The following is a 16,653-nucleotide window of genomic DNA, read 5'->3' on the forward strand; positions in this document are numbered from 1 at the left end:
AAAAAAAAAAAAAAGAGAGTTTACCTTTCCCCTCTCTGTGGTTGTCCCTCAGGAAGCACCACTCATCATTGGAGGTACTGTGATGTTGCTGTTTTCCTCGGGAGTGCAGACCGTTGGACCGTTGTTTTTTGGCAAAGTTGTGGATGCCGCTCTCAAGAGCATGGGTGAGTTGTGCATGATTTGAAGCTACACAATTTTGAAAGATCGTTCAGTGACAATCCATTATATTGTTGAAATGATATTGTCTACTCTGCAAAACATATTTTTTTTGTGTGTTTTAGATGAATTGACCCATTCCGATTATTTTTTTTTCTGACGCACATCTTCTTGTGATTTAATTATTTTGCCTTCATTTTGATGTACGACTTTTGTTTTCTGTTTGATAGGATAAGTTTAATTCTTTTGTCTTCCTTTCGATGTACCACTTCTCTTATTTATGTGGTAGATAAGTTCATTAGGTGGCCCCTTCAAACATCACATTGCACTTGTCACATTCGGAACTCTCCGCTCTTGGCACAAGCTTAGAAACCCTTCAGGCTGGGAAAGAATTCTCTTGAATCACATCTATTTAAAGACTAAGAACACCACACAATAAGTCTTGTAACTAGCCAGTTTGTTGTATGTACAGTTGAAACTGTCTAAGACGCCCATCAATTGAGGAAAAAAGTGGCAATATTAGGCAGGTGGACGTCTTACACAGTGTCTTTATAGTGTAAAAAAAAACAGAAAGGGGGGAGGGGATGGGATGGGAAGTGGCCATTTGTATAGGTGATTGTCTTATTGAACTTATACAGGTGGCTGTTAGAGCAGGTTCAGCTGTAGTTTGCTGTTGCAGTCCCCTCTGGCTCTGGAACACATAACATTGTACACTTGAAATTGTCCAAAACAACCCTCCATGGTTGAGGAGGAAAGTGGTTGTCTTAGACAGGTCAGCGCTCGCACAGTGTCATTATGATATAATGAATAAAAAACGTAAAAGAGGAAGTGGGAAGGGATTGTTTGTACAGGTGGTTGTCTTGGACAGGTGGCTTTTAGATTAGGTTTGACTGTAGGTGTAGCATGTTTTGCTAAAAGACGCAGAACCTGCGATCTACCACCAAGTCTGTCAACTCACTCGGCTTCGTCCTATTGGAGATGGACGTTCAGTCAGAGGTCTGGTCTCTTAGATAACTTTACAGTGTTGACAGGGGCTTTAAACTCATACTGTTATAGCAATTCAAACTTTGAAATAGTATTTTCAGATGTTGCTCTTGTATCTATATTGTGTGGGCTGAAATTTGTGCGGCTTTTTTCTTCTCTTAAATAAGATAAGTAATTACAGTGTGACTTTGCCTTTAAATTTTCTTTAGTAATAACTTTAACGTTATGTATGTATAAGATAATCTGTACTGATGTGAAAATGCGGTTTTATGCTCCACCAGAAAATCATTGCATGCATGTGTTTATGAATTTATGCATGAGTACGTAAACCATTGTATCCCAAATTTTCCCACGAGGAGATAAAAAGAGAAGGTGGTTGGTCCTCCTTCTTTACTTTTTCTAAATAGTTTCTGTCTGTCTCTCTTACCTTTTCCCAGCTCAAAGTGACCATTATTATGTCTATGTGCTTCTCTTTACTTAAACAAATAAGTAAACAAGATAAACATGGAATTTTATCAAACTTTTATTTTTTCATTTTCACTCTGTAAGACGACCATCCGATGAGGAGAAAAATGGCAATATTAGATAGGTGGACGTCTTACACATTGTCTTCATAGTGTACAAAAAACAGAAGGGGGGAAATGGGAAGTGGCCGTTTGTACAGACGATTGTCTTATACAGGTGGCTGTTAGAGAGCAGGTTCAACTGTATTTCTAACTTCCAACAGATGAACTGAACAAGACGGTGCTCATCCTCATGGGCATCTACTTAGTGGGCAGTGTGTCCAGCTTGGTTCGCTCCTGGCTCTTCACGCTGGCCGGTCAGCGTCTCGTGGCACGGTTACGCTCCAAACTTTTCGGCTCGGTTATTGTTCAGGATATCGCTTTCTTTGATGTCAACAGGTGTGTATTGAGATACTTGTGTATATGCAGCTATCATTTACGCAGGATGCATGCGCACACACTTCCAAATATGTTTACTCGTGTAAAGATACCCCTGCATAAGGACTCGAATGTACATTTATAGACACATGCACTTAAAACCCATGCCTATACTCATGCAAAAACACGCTCACACCTGTATACGAGCACAAACTTCTGCAGTGCATAAACAAACATGCAGGCCTACTCTGTCTTTCTCTCTCTCCCTCACACAAGCACTCACATACACATACACACACACACACACACACACACACACACACACACACACACACACACATACTCATTCACACTCATGTGCATGCATATGCGCACGCATGCACAAACACGCACATGCACACACACACATACACATGCATTTGAACACACTCTTAGGCAGACGGTTGCATACATTAGTGTGAGGTGTTATGAGTGTGCTTGTTCGTTGGAGTATGTATGCATTAAAGTTTTTTTGTTCTATATATCTCATATTGAGCAAATGTGTGTGTTTCGATAGCATGCCCCATTTATCGTCCTTTTACAAAAATTTTCTCCTCTCCCAATTAGGACTGGAGAGCTGTGTAACAGATTGTCCTCTGACACGCAGGTGTTGCAGAATGCCCTCACGGTGAGTCTCGCAACATCATCAATATTCCATGCACATTATCCATGGTCAATTGCTTGCTTGCTGTGGCTCAGTATGTTGTGAACTTGATCTGCCTCTCGAAAGTTTATCTCTCATCTTGTCTCATATCTCATTTTGATATATTGATCAATTATTGCGCATTATCATTTCTTGTCCCATCTTACGTTATGGGTTTTCATGTTGTCCAGCTTCTGCTCATCTTAATCTTATCATATCTTGTTTTAGTTTTACACATCTCATATCGATATTTTCGAACTGCACTTTCATCACTTCTTTTATCATGCCTTTTTATGTTGTCCAAGCTCTCCTCACCTCTATCTTATCATATCTCTTTTTTTTGGGTCTTTCTGCAACATCTTTTTACCATATAATTCGTTCTCTGGACTTGTAGTAATACCTTTGAACTTTGAACTGCCTTTGAAATCATTCTCTGAACTTTTAGTAAAGTTGACAATGTGAATTGGTCATAGGAAGCAAAATCTTATCTCATTTGGTCTAATCTTATCTTATCTTATCTTACCTCCAGGTGAACATTTCCATGCTGGTCAGGTACCTGTTGCAGATCCTGGGGTCCCTGGGCCTCATGTTTTACCTGAACGCTTCACTGACCGGAGTCTTGCTGGCGGTTGTGCCCATAGTGTCACTGGCCGCTGTGCGATATGGTGGGTAAACAATTGATTATAAAAGTTTTTCCTCCTCCCATTGATAGAATGGATTGTTGGCGGGTGCTCTTGTGGGGTTTGCTCCTTCTTTCCTATCAAACATCTATCGTCTTTATCTCTTCTCCATCTTTTTTGTGTTTGTTACTCTCTTGTAACACCTCTGATCTTTTTGGCACTTTTATGACCTTATTGTGCTGCAACTGCTGTGAAACTTTTATTAAAACTAAACCATTGTCAGAATGTAAATCATTTTGGAGGCTAGCTGTTTCAGCACTGTTTTTAAGGGCAGTCCTTGGTTGAGAGGGATACAGCTTAGAAGCAGAAAGACTCAGTGGAATTATTTTCCTTAAATGGGAATCAAACTTGTGTCTTCTGTGTACAATTGTGGAGAGATTCACCGTTGAATACCATAACTTTTACACTACACATGTTGCTGATATTCAGTTATTTTATCGAGTGTCCCCTTCTTTCTGCTGTATCTCTCTCAGCGTCGGGTTGTTCCTTATTTGCAGAGTTGGAGCAGTTCACTTCCTAAATCACCTATTTTGTATAGATGGGACATTTGTCAAATTTTAATTCTAATAATGTAGGTGGTTGGAGGGTGCCACTGGCCGGTCCTACTTCTTTATTTTTCCTCTGTTTTTTCAGTCTGTCTGTCTTCGTTTTCCCCAGTGCTCAGTGACCCAAACTTAACCGTACAAACAAACTTCTGATCATACTCGCCTTCTTCATACTATCTTTCTAACCTCCGGGGGCAGTGCAACTGACTGAAGTATCTTTGGGCCATTTCCAAAGGGGGGACATTAACCATGTTCTTATGCACAGTAGAATTGTAATTGTAAATGGGATGATTCATCAATGTCATGCTTATAACTGTGCCTAAACTGCAACAGGGAGCTCCTGCTTTTTCTTTCCTAATCCTTACTATCGTCATTTTTCCTCTGCTTCTTTTGTATGTTTGTCACAATCTTGTGACCCGCTATTTCCTGGGTGCCTTGATAGTCGAAGCAGACTTTGTGCTGTTGAAGCTAGAGAGGTGAGCAGAGTAAGCTTAATTCTCTGTAAGGACTTCTCTGTTGACATCCACCCCTTGACCATATGACCTTATGCAGTTGCGAGCGCTGTAAACTTCTACTGAAACAAAACAATACTATCTTTCTGTCTCTTTTTCAGGCAAATTTGTGCGCAAGATGCGACAGAAGTTCCAGGACCGTCTGGCAGATGCCGGCACACAGGCGGAGGAGTCATTGTCGTCGGTGCGTACCGTCCGGTCGTTTGCCGGGGAACTGAAGGCCATAGATCTCTACACCGGGACCGTCATGGAGAGCTACAACATTGGGAAGAAACTGGCTCTGGCACAAGGTATGAGTCACTATACAGTCAGGGATGAGGCTGAGGCTTATTGTCTGTCAAACGTCTTTGCCCTCTGGGAGAAATTGGAAGTGGAAAAAACCCACCATTCTGTCCATCCATTATTTACATCTCTTTGCCTTCTAATTCGTTCTCTGTACTTGTAGTAATGCCTTTTAAACTTTCTAGTGCTGCCTTGAAATTTATTCTCTATAGTTCTAGTAAAACTGTAAGTTCAGTTTGAATCATGCTGAGCTATGGGAGGGATGTTCCTAGTTCAAATCCCTGGTTGAAACATTTACTGTTGTAGAGTGTACGTTTTGGTGCTCATGAAGCAATTCTTTGTCAGCAATTTATTTTTAAAATTTTTAGTGATTTTGACTGTGCCCTTTGTTCTATCATCTGATGTATTGAAATCTTACAGAGGGACTCATATTTCATATTGTCAACTGAAAGCCAAACTTGTGTAATGTTGGGAGAAAGCATTTTGGAAAGGTGAAAAACTTATTCAGAATCAGAAAAAAACATTTATTCTTGTTTTTATAATAAAGTCTTTAAAAACTGTTACAGGTTGTGTAAACTGTGCTGGCACATGTGACTTGTTTCATACCTTTGAGTATGTAAAGATATAAGTCTTCTTACCAAAATCTTAGTACATTATTTGAATTTTGGCCGTGATATAATAATAATAATAATAATGATGATGGCGATAATTATGATAACAACATTGATAATTGTAATGGATTGTATTATAGCCTTTGTCTCTATATAAAGAGAGTAGTCTGGGTACAATTTATTATTACCCCGACAGATTCCGGAATTTACAAATTGTTCTCAGCTTTGCAGGAAGCAGTCAATTCAATTTGCTGTTTGCACTCAAACACTACCATACTGATATTATCTTTGACTGTCTGTAGCAGTGGGCCCATCATCATCAGGGTAGAGTGAAGAATATTTGTGGAAAGTTCCACAATGTTGGGGCTCAAACCCTCAGTTGAACCTGTGACCTTATGGGTACGAGTTTTGCAACCTAACCACAAGACTACCGACATCACATATGGATGCTCAGTGTAAGATTCCGTCATACGTCACCTTTCAAAATGACGTATGATACAGTCTTACACTAAGGGATTGATGTGCAATTTTCTAAGGGCTTGTTGCTCCTAGCGAGCTTTAAGACTGGTGCCCTTGATATTTCAGTAAAATTTTCATCTTGTGCATGAAAGATGAATGTTTCCTGCAGGGCAACGATTGTTTTATTGAGTGTGTCTTTTGCTGTGATGTAGTGTCGAACGCAGATTGTATTGACTCCAGGGGTGAATTTTTATCAAGTACTTTCGTTTTCTTCTGGGTCATTTTATCCCTTTCAGCGCAGGTGGCCCTGACAGACAGGGTCAAAGCCCACCTCCTCAATTATCTAAATGGTATCGATGGGGGCTTAAAACAGCTACATCATAAATAAAAGGGAATTGACCCTTGAAAATAGGGTCAAAGCCCACCTTCTAAATGATCTGAACAGAGTTGATGGGGGCTTAACACTCCTACATTATTTTTTATAAGGGAGTTGACCCTCCAATATAGGGTCAAAGCTGTTCTTTTCCCCTGAATGATATTGATTGTTTCATTTGATGTTTAAAACAAATTCCATTGTCACAGGCACCATGGACGGTCTTTTCTCCTTCCTGGGCTACGGGGCGGTGACGGCGGTGCTGTGGTATGGCGGGAAACTGGTCCACGATAACACGGTGGACTCCAGCACTGGGATCACCGCCGGACTCCTCACCTGTAAGTACATCTCACTTGTAAGATTATCTCACTTGTAAGTACATCTCACTTTGTTAAGTTTATCTCACCTGTATGTCCATCTCTCTGTATATTTAACTCATACTTGCATCCATCTCTCATTTATCTTGTCTGTAAGACCATCTCACCCATATTTCCATCTTTCCTGTAAGAAACACCTGTATGTTAGTACAGAGACCCCTTGTTATGTTTTGATTTTAGTGTCAGACAGGGACTATGAACAGGTAATTGGAGGGTGTTACTGATAGTCCTACTTCTTTAGTTTCCCTTTTTGATTCTGTCTCTCTGTCTTACTTTTTCCCAGCTCTAAATGACCATTATTGTGTCGATGTGCTTCTCTTTACTCAAACAAACCAACAAACCAAACGGACTACAAATATAACAAAATAAGGAACATGACTGGCTTTGTGTATGGTAGGACACCAATCGATGACCAGAATTCTTTTTTTTTTTTGTTTTATGTACTTACTTTATTATGGGAACAGAATAATCTCTTCTTTCCCCAGCATTCCTGCTCTACACTCTTCAAGTTGCCATGGGTTTTGCCCTCCTCTCTTCCCTCTATGGAGATTTCATGCAAGTGAGTTTTAAGAGTTCATCACATATTTTTATGAATTTTTCTTTATTGAAGCTCTGTATAACCATCATTTTATTAACTGGCTTTTCTTCACATTTCTGTGTGGCATCTGTAGTGCGATAATGTAGGCTCTTTGCTCTGGGATGTTATTTCATTGAATATGTCCATCTGTCTGGTGCGATGTTGAATTCCACTCTGTCTGGGTTGGCACTCACAGGGACAGGTGTGGTCCAGTAAGGTGTGAAAGTTTGTTGTGCACAAGCGAGAGAGAAGAAATTGTTCTGATGCTTATTTGCTGGAACTAGTAAAAGTATGTTTAAAAATCATATGTGCATCTTTAATATAGAGGAGATAAGCCTTGCAGTTTTTAAGTCATTTTGCAGTGTGCTGTAACTTTCAGCGTCTGTAATGAGATAGACTATGATGCTCACAGAAGTGAAATGAAAAAGAAAGGGGATAGAAGATAGATAACGGGGTGGGGAGAAGGGATCACTTGTCGGACACCAACTGATGACACCTGTGACCATGGCTGTGTTTGCTTGTTTGTGCCCCACTCGTCGCCACAACAGGCTTCCATCTTCCCCGTTCTCTGCTTTGACGTATGTGAGGAAATGTAAAAATAATTACAATATAGTACGATCTCCATTTTCCTTGTTCTCTGCTTTTACGTGTGTGAGAAAATTTGAAAATGATTACAGTATAGTACGACCTCCATCTTCCTTGTCTTCTGCTTTGACGTTTGTTAGGAAATGTAAAAATAATTACAATATAGTACGATCTCTGTCTTCCCTGTCCTCTGCTTTCACATATGTGAGGAAATATAAAAATGGATACAGTATAGTACGATCTCCATCTTCCTTGTTCTCTGTTTTTACGTATGTGAGAAAATGTGAAAATGATTACAGTATAGTACGATAAATGACCACTGGTCATCATTCCATGTGTTTTGTGTTTGTTGTTGTCCTAGGCTGTTGGGGCTTCTGTGCGGATCTTCACTCTCCTGGATAGAAAACCGGAGATGTTCCAGCCTGTGAACCCTGTGGTGTTGCCGTCTCTCTCTGGTGGTAAGTGTGTGAGTGTGTGCGTGTGCGGGCGTGTGTGTATGTTTGTGTGTGCGTGTGTGTGTGTGTGTGCGCATGCGCGTGCATGTGTGTGCATGCGTGTGTGCATGCATGTGTGTATTTGTGTGTGTGTGTGTGCGTGTGTGTGTGCATGTCTGCGTGTGTGTGTGCGTGCGCGCGCTTACATGCCTTTTAGTAAGTGAAAGTGAGGTCCTAAGGTTCTTTTGTGTTTTTTCTGTAATTTTTCTTTCTACAAGAAGGATGTATTGACAGTAAGATACTTTTTAGAAATGCCTAGTGTATGTGGAATAAAGGTGACAGCACAGAGATTTTACAAATAATTATTTGAGCTTATACTCAGATCAAGAAGTGTATTTAGACATTTACAATATGCAAAATGCCAATTCATTTTAGTGTTGTTGTTTTTTATCCTTCTCAGAAATAGAGTTTAAGAATGTCATGTTCAAGTACCCGTCAAGACCGGAGAATGATGTGCTAAAGGTGAGGGCTGTTTTATAGCTTGCTTGTGTTTTGTGTCGGGTTGGTGACATTTAATAAAAATTGTTGCGCTATTGTGGCACAAATCTAAACATTTGACCACTTCAGCATTATCTCAATTGCTGGCCACTCTGCTGAAAGTTTTGGTTCATGCTTCTGAGCCGGTAGATTTTTTTCTTTCTTAAGCATGCACATATGTATTTCCTGTGGGCTGTTATGAGTAGTGTTCTTACTGTTGCCTGCTCTAGTGTTGTATGCTCCTTTTACTTATTTTTAGCGTTTTATTGTCTCTATATCATTCTTCTTCTTCTCCTCCTCCTCCTCCTCCTCATCATTTTTATCATTATTATTATTACTATTATTGTTGTTTTAGTTACTACTGTTTATTTTCACTTTTATGACCTTTATTATCATTAATCCCAAACGGAGTTAAAAGTAAACTGGACATAATTTTGGTATATACGTCTTTCTTATTTCCTCCTCCCGCCCCCACCCCGCCCCGTCCAGAAAATTTCGTTCCGAGTGGAGCCTGGTCAAACAGTGGCTCTGGTGGGCCCGTCAGGGGGAGGTAAATCCACAATTGTCAGCATGATTGAGAGATTCTACGACCCCAACGAAGGAACGATTACTCTCGGTGAGTGAAGGTGTTGTATGTGAGGTGGGTGATTAGAAAAAGGAGAGGGGGAAAGTGTAGTGAAGTCAAGCATTCTTCGGACAGGGTCTCATTGAAAGTAGAGATTTTTTAGGCATTTTGATGAGATTCCTCTTTTTTACAAGCAGAAAACACGTTTCAAAGTGGCGTCTGTAGTGTAATAGTTTGGCTCTTTGCCCTGTACGCTAAAGACGGGAGTTCAATCCTTCATCTGTGGTGAAATGGTGGGACCCATTGGCGTTGCCAGCAGCAAACAAAGGTTTGATTTCGCATGTGGCCAGGGCTTTCTTTTGGTATGAAATCTAAAATTGACATATACACCACTAAACTGGTCATTAAATCAAAACAAGCGAACCTATTTTGATACTTCTTTATCTAATGTCTGAACTCGTGGTGACCTGTTTTTGGCAATTGCTGAAAAGTAATTTGATGCCAAAGTTGTCCTAAAGGAATATGCCCAAGCCACTGCCTGCGGCTCACCGGCACTGTGGTTCCGACCACAATCCCCTGGGAGTGGCTTGCCAGAGATAAGGAGTTCAACAGAAGGTCCACTTGGACTGTTTCATCATAATGTTAGAAGAAAAAGATTGAGGTGGAAAGTGGGAAGTGCTCATTTGTACAGGTAATTGTCTTGGACAGGTGATCTTTAAAGTGGGTTTACCTGTATTCATCTCACCTGGTTTTTTTCCTCCCTCCTCAGGGGGTGTTGACCTGCGTATGTTGGACCACAACTGGCTGCGGCAGAAGGTCTCCATGGTGGGCCAGGAGCCCACGCTGTTTGCTTACTCCATCCGGGAAAACATTGCGTATGGCCGAGGGGCCACAGACGAGGAGGTGGGTGCATAGGAAGCTCCTGAAATGAGTGTTGTATTGTATGTGGTTTTTACAAAGAGTTATATATATTATTTACCGTATATCGCATAGATTGTGAAATTGATGGGAAATTGAAATGTTTTTGGTATTACAAGTATGTGGTTGTTGCTCAGAGTTATATCTGTTTACAGCTCAGCACGCTGATAGCGAGATCAGTGGGAAGTGGAAATCTTTTCGTTATCTGTGAATTTACCCGCGCGTTCATATGACTTTATGTAGTTGTGAGCACCGTAAAACACTTACAAAAAACAAAAACAAAAATCTATGAATTTTGCTGTGTGCTTGTTAGAAATGGGCAATATGTTTGGAATCAAGGTAGATGTAAAGGATGTCGTACTATTTTACAAGTGTGATAGGGATAGTTTTTTCTGGTAGGTAATCAATAATGCTAGATGCAAGAAACCCTGGTGTTTTAAATCTCATAAGTCATGTAGACGTTGAGAGGAACTGAAACCTCTCTTTGAAGTCGACTTTGCTCTTGAGTATGAGATTGTATAAACAAGAATGTCACTTTTTTTAGAAAGCATTCACTCGTTATCATCAATGCTTGGTATTACAGTAGTGTCCGCCTAAGATCCTGGTGCTCGGGAGCATGGGTAATGCAGGATCTTAGGTGAATAGGATCTTACCTGATGCATCTAGGGAAGAATCTACGGTGACCTATGTTAAGGCCCACAACCAGTGAAATGGTCTCCTTCCACTGTAAAATGAACTGACGTAACTTCTGGGTGGGTTTATGATATATGGCGAACAAAGAGTGGTCAACTTTGATGACCAGTCGCAGCAGCATGAAGCATGCCATTTTCACTTATTATCCTATCGTGAGTCTCAGGATCTGCACTTATCCTGTTGCCCCTCCCCTTTACTTGCTCAAAATTTATAGCTTTCCATCTCTGACAAAGTTCCCCCGTCTTTTTCGTTACGCGCCATTACGTTGTGAACTCATAAATTAAAATTCAGTCTGTCTCGCAAATTTGGGAGTATAAAAAACTGCAGCAATGGTGTGCGAACTTGTAGGCCCTGCCCACCCAGCGAGTGATGTAAGTTTAGTTGGAGAGCTCAGATGCGAGTGTGATGTTTGGGGAAAACTAACGGCTTGATCGAGTTGTACAATGCTTATGTGATCACATTCTCAAGAGTGGCTGATCTTTTACGTGATGGGCTGTTCAAATTATAATTATAGTTCAATGATCTAAACTTTTCACTCTTGGTTGATCGGCTGTGCCCGCCAGGGTTTTTGTTACGTAAATTATGATCTGAAATTCGGGATCTTCGCCGAATGTAGACTTTTCAGAGTGAATCAGAGTGAGATTTTAGATGTGACTTTTGTATTGTAAAAATTCTGTTTCCTTAAAACACCGGGATCCTAAGCAAACCGGGACTATGAGCGGTGGGATCTTAGGTGGAGACTACTGTAATACAGATTCACCAGCAGAGCAGGCAAAAAAAAGTTTTGTTCAGTTTTTCCATCAGCGGTTTCGGTTAAACAATCATGCTCGTACTCTTAATTTGGGACTTTTTTTCTCCCAACATAAATAGGGGACTCATATTGTAGACAGCCTTGGCAGGATACAGCAGAGGATATATTAGGTTGTTGATTGTGGCGTCAATAGTCTAGAGGCCAGGCTACCGGACTAGTATTAGTGAGGTTGCGGGTTCAGGGTTTGGAGCCTCAGGCCCGATGTTATGTCCTTGGGAAAGACACTTTACACGAATTTTCCTTTCTTCGCTCCGGTGGGAATGGATACCTGGCCATTGCAGCAAAACATCCAGGCGGTATGTTAGTGTTCTAGTGCCTATAAAATGTCAGCTTGCATTTTATGCTTCCCAGTAAGTTGAGATTATTTTAGTATGCTATCAGGTCCCCTGGGGTAATGATATAGATTGAAAAGCGCATAAAGCTTGCTGTTGAATGGAAATATGTGCTATACAAATGCTGTCTATTATTGATTGGTTCAGCCGCGGTAATGCAGATCGTCAACATATTGTTGGTCATCCTGGAATGAGTTAATAGTGTGGCTTTTTCTTTTGATTGACCGATATCCTATGTTCTCTCAGGTACAAGATGCTGCCAAGCAAGCCAATGCTCACGAATTTGTGTCCTCGTTTGAGGAAGGGTACAACACGCTGGTGGGAGAGCGAGGCGTGCGCTTGTCGGGCGGGCAGAAACAGCGCATTGCCATAGCACGCGCGCTCATCATGAACCCTGTGCTGCTCCTGTTGGATGAGGTGAGGGAGAGGCATATGCGATGAGTTTACTGATTAACTTTGTAATGTAACTTATTTTTAAAAAGGCAAGTGGGTGATTGATGGGTGCTCTGGTGTGGTTTGCTTCTTCTGTCCTATCAAACGTCTATTGTCCTTATCTCTCCTTCTTTTTTTATGCTTTTTACTCTCTTGTAGCACCTCTAATCTTCGGCACTTGTATGACCAAATTTTGTTGTGAGTGCCACAAAACTCTTACTAAAACAAATGAAAGGCATTCTTATGACGTAGAGACCTTCATTCATATTGTCCAGTTTTGTTTGCTTTGCTTTGAGTTAAGAGAAGCACGTATGTTGACTCGATAACGGCCATTTAGATCAAGGAAAAAGCATGATGGATAGAAATAACAGTGGAAAGAATAACAGAGAGTTAACCAGTGACACCCTCCCACCATCCACACTTTAAAAACTGCAACTGTGTAAAAATGTGCCATTTTGTGGATAATAAAGTGTTTCTTATCCTATATTGTCATATCCGAATTTGTCTCTACTCAGCTTAACCCAATCTTATGAAAATTTTGTTAAAATCTTACAGTAAAATCATTTTCTATCTTTAGTATTCTTCTCTTGTCCCTTTTTAATCTCATCTGATTTCATTTATCAAATTAAAAATAATGTTTTCTCTTCTTTCTTTGTTTCATCTCTTCTAATCTCATTTCATTTTAAAAATTAGTTTAAAAAATATTTAAATCTCTTCTTCTCTTATCTGTTCTCACCTCATCTCATATTGTCACTGTTGCTAGAGAAATGAGTCACTCCAAAGTTGTTGTTTTTTTACTCACCCTGTAAATGAAGGTCAAACAGAGTTCTGCATTCCTCTTGTGGCGGCAGGGATATTGTTTTATCATATTCATTAAATCTCATCAGCTCTCGTCATGTTTTATGAATGTGGTTGGTGGGTGCTGTGATGTGGTTTGCTTCTTCTTTTGTATCAAACATCTACCATCCTTATCGCTCCTCCTTTTCTTTGTACGTTATTCTCTAGTAACTATTATTATTGTTATTATTGTAATATTATTATGATAATTATTATATGATTTATTTGTGTTCTAATTGCTGTAAAAATCTTTTACTAAAAATAATCTTGTATCATCTCGTCCATCTCGTGATATTTCCCAACAGGCCACGAGTGCTCTGGACGCTGAGAGTGAGCACCTGGTACAGGAGGCCATTGACCGGGCCATGGAGCGGCGGACGGTCATCGTCATTGCTCACAGATTGTCCACTGTCAGGAACGCCAACAAGGTAGGAGAGGGGGGAAAGGGGAAATTTTAGGCCTTTCCATGAAAAATTAAATTGGGATGACATACTTATTGTTATAATAATATGATAATAAATTGAACATTTTAGTGTACACATCCCCGCTTGACAGCAAGCTGTATGCGCTTTACACGATATGTAGAGGTAATGACCAGCTGAAAAAAATTGTGAGCAGGGAAAGAACTAGTCTTTAAAATTGTATATTTTTAGTTAGAGGCAGCCTTCTTCTAACAAATAGAAAGAAACCAAAAAAAACCCCCCAACCCTGTTCTGTCTCTGCTAAGAATTATTTTTTTGCAGGTTATTACACCCGTATTACGTGTTGTCACTAGCAGGTTAACTTTTCATGGAACAGTTGTTCTGTGCATGAATTGTCTATTGATTTGTGACTTTATTGAGGAGGGAGTTTTTTTCTGTTGAGGTAGAGTAATTGTTTCTCATGTGGAGTACAGTTAACCTAACCTGCTCTAAAGACCACCTGCTCCAGTCTGTGGGAGAGCCACTGGAAAAAACCAGACGGGTAACAAACTCCACAATATTAAATCCAAACTGGGACCGCAAAATCCTTCGGACCTCTCCAGAATAGACGAAGTCATTTTTACTCAATTACGCATTGGACACACGGCCCTAACACACAAATACCTCCTTCAGGGAGATGAGAAGCTGTTCTGTTTCGGATGCGACACAGATTTTACCATTAGACACATTTTAACCGAATGTCAAGAATTCGGAGAGACATGAAGGAAATACTTTAAACGCACAAAATTACAAGATATTTTTTCTGTCGTTGTTCCTAACAGAATTTTAGATTTTATAAAGGCCATTGGCCTTTATGGAAAGTTATGAAATAGATTGTTCGAAATTTTAAAGTGTTATTTAGAAAGTTGATTTAAATTTAAATCTAAAGCCTATTTACACTCGAATTTTAGCGCTTAAAAAATTTTTAATAGAAATATTGACCTGTATCAAGCCGAGAAATGAACCGTTGAGAAAAAACCAACTTGTTTCACGCGTTCATATGACCTTATGCAGTTGCGAGCGCCGTAAAACCCCAAACTAAAATAAAAAACAAAAAGACCACCTGTTCAAGACAATGACTTGTACAGCTGACCCCTCCCCCCATTTTTTAAATATTATAATGACTCTGTCTAAGATGACCACTTTTTTAAAACTACAATAGGTGGTTCTCTTGGACATGTTCAATTCCGGGTTTGTGAAAGTGTGTACTTTCATTTCATTCACCCACAGCAAATGGTATGCACACAACCAAACCTAATGCTGAAGTAAAATATTCGTCTTACATTATTGTTTTTCCCCGTCTACTGTATGGTCATTTAGCAATAGGGTTTACCTTATTCTAGACTCTAGACCTCTTTCTCCAGAAGACACCAGTGAAAAGTTTGACAATCCATTGTAGACAAAAAAAAGCTATTTTAATTTTTCAATCAAATCTTTCTCTTTTTCTTTCTTTGAAGGTTATCGTCATCGATCAGGGAGAGATTGCTGAGATGGGCACACACTCGGAGCTACTGGCACACGATGGGGTCTACAAACGCCTGGTGCTGCGACAGCTGATGGCCGGGGATGACTCGAGGGACGACGGCCTGCTGGACAGTAGCAGCGAGGAGAAGAAGAAACAGCTTGACGGACCGTCCGCTGACCGAACTGACACGGGTGCCGCTGCGACGATAGGGGGGCAACTACAGACGGAGAACGGGACTGGTGGTAAAGAGGGTTTTGTTAACGAGGGCTTTCACAATGATTCTGTTGATCATCTTCATTGATGTCAGTTGTGGATTAAGATTGTTTCGTTCTAGTGTTCCATGCAAAGATTTAATCTAATATTTATGATCTCTTAAAGATGAATGTTATTTAAACCGTTAGGTATTTAGTGACCACGGCAGCCGCAGAGTTTTAAGAGTACCGGCAAATGTATATGACATTTTTTTTACTTCTATGGATGGTTGTTATTTAAAGTGCAGGAATATAGTGATGAACCACAGACCATTAAGAGTAGATATACATTTTTTGTTTGACTTAATGAAATGTATGTATGAGTCGTTAAAAAGAAATATAGATAAGTATTTTTAGAGTTTTATAGTTAGTCTTTACAAGCTTATGTGAAATTTGACCAACTATGTTCAAGGAAAGCTAACTTTGCCAAAGTGCCATAGGAATAGTTATGTTGTGTGATGTGCAATTACCAACTATAAATGTTTAACACTCTGTATGTACACAATGTAGACCATTTAAGGCCAGTATGGATGAGTGGGGTATTGCACCCCAGCAGACAGACAGAAAAACCTGATAAAATAATTTCCCCTTTCACGAATCAGTCGCATGCATCAAATCAATTTGTGCAGTGATTTTGCTACATTCAAGGTTCCTTATGTGTCTCATCTCAAAATGTGAGGCAGCTTGGTGAAATCGGGCGCTCGTTAAAATAATGAAATTGAAGAAACTGTCCTTTCCCTGCCAGTTTGACCATTTTCATTGATTTTTTTGTGGAAAGGGGGGGCTCAACACTTTTTCTGTCCTTTCAAGAACATTTCTGTGTGGAGGTTACTGAAAAATGTTGATTAAAAGCACACAAAATGTAGGTTTTCAGTTACCATGGGCTCTCGAGCTATGGAAATAATCAAACTTTGGCAGCCATTTTCTTGCTAGTTTAATCCTGAAACATCCTTCATTTGCAGACACCTCTAATTCTATTCAAGATAAGTGGGTATTTTTAAAAATTGAAGGCAAGACAAATGAACAAGCTTTAAGATGATACGAATGACTCCACATGCCCCAAAAATTGACGAGCGCCTGATTCCACCGCGTTGTGACACAACTGTTTCTTGCATAAAAATCCATTACTTTCAAAACAATGAACATGGACATAATCGTCTCTAGCTCTCTGCCGATGAAATATGCAAAGTGATAGAGCATTTCGAAGTAAATG

At 40.0% G+C, this 16,653-nt stretch overlaps 1 protein-coding gene across 1 annotated transcript in view; it reads left to right on the top strand.

Annotated features, from left to right (window-relative positions):
* LOC101863073 (ABC transporter B family member 25) overlaps nucleotides 1-16,218 on the top strand; it is a 26,295-nt gene extending 10,077 nt beyond the window's left edge. Inside the window, exons 4-17 of the mRNA XM_035973442.1 lie at nucleotides 53-164; nucleotides 1,868-2,042; nucleotides 2,628-2,688; nucleotides 3,233-3,368; nucleotides 4,542-4,730; nucleotides 6,375-6,503; nucleotides 7,028-7,101; nucleotides 8,066-8,162; nucleotides 8,599-8,660; nucleotides 9,165-9,291; nucleotides 10,010-10,143; nucleotides 12,241-12,411; nucleotides 13,569-13,691; nucleotides 15,182-16,218. Of these exons, the coding sequence (XP_035829335.1) occupies nucleotides 53-164; nucleotides 1,868-2,042; nucleotides 2,628-2,688; nucleotides 3,233-3,368; nucleotides 4,542-4,730; nucleotides 6,375-6,503; nucleotides 7,028-7,101; nucleotides 8,066-8,162; nucleotides 8,599-8,660; nucleotides 9,165-9,291; nucleotides 10,010-10,143; nucleotides 12,241-12,411; nucleotides 13,569-13,691; nucleotides 15,182-15,490 (1,899 nt within the window). The 3' untranslated portion in view covers nucleotides 15,491-16,218. The remainder of the gene's footprint in view (nucleotides 1-52; nucleotides 165-1,867; nucleotides 2,043-2,627; nucleotides 2,689-3,232; nucleotides 3,369-4,541; nucleotides 4,731-6,374; nucleotides 6,504-7,027; nucleotides 7,102-8,065; nucleotides 8,163-8,598; nucleotides 8,661-9,164; nucleotides 9,292-10,009; nucleotides 10,144-12,240; nucleotides 12,412-13,568; nucleotides 13,692-15,181) is intronic.
* The last annotated feature ends 435 nt before the right edge of the window (nucleotides 16,219-16,653 follow it).

This window comes from Aplysia californica, unplaced genomic scaffold (assembly GCF_000002075.1).
Source record: "Aplysia californica isolate F4 #8 unplaced genomic scaffold, AplCal3.0 scaffold01234, whole genome shotgun sequence".
In the NCBI taxonomy this organism is placed as follows: domain Eukaryota; kingdom Metazoa; phylum Mollusca; class Gastropoda; order Aplysiida; family Aplysiidae; genus Aplysia; species Aplysia californica.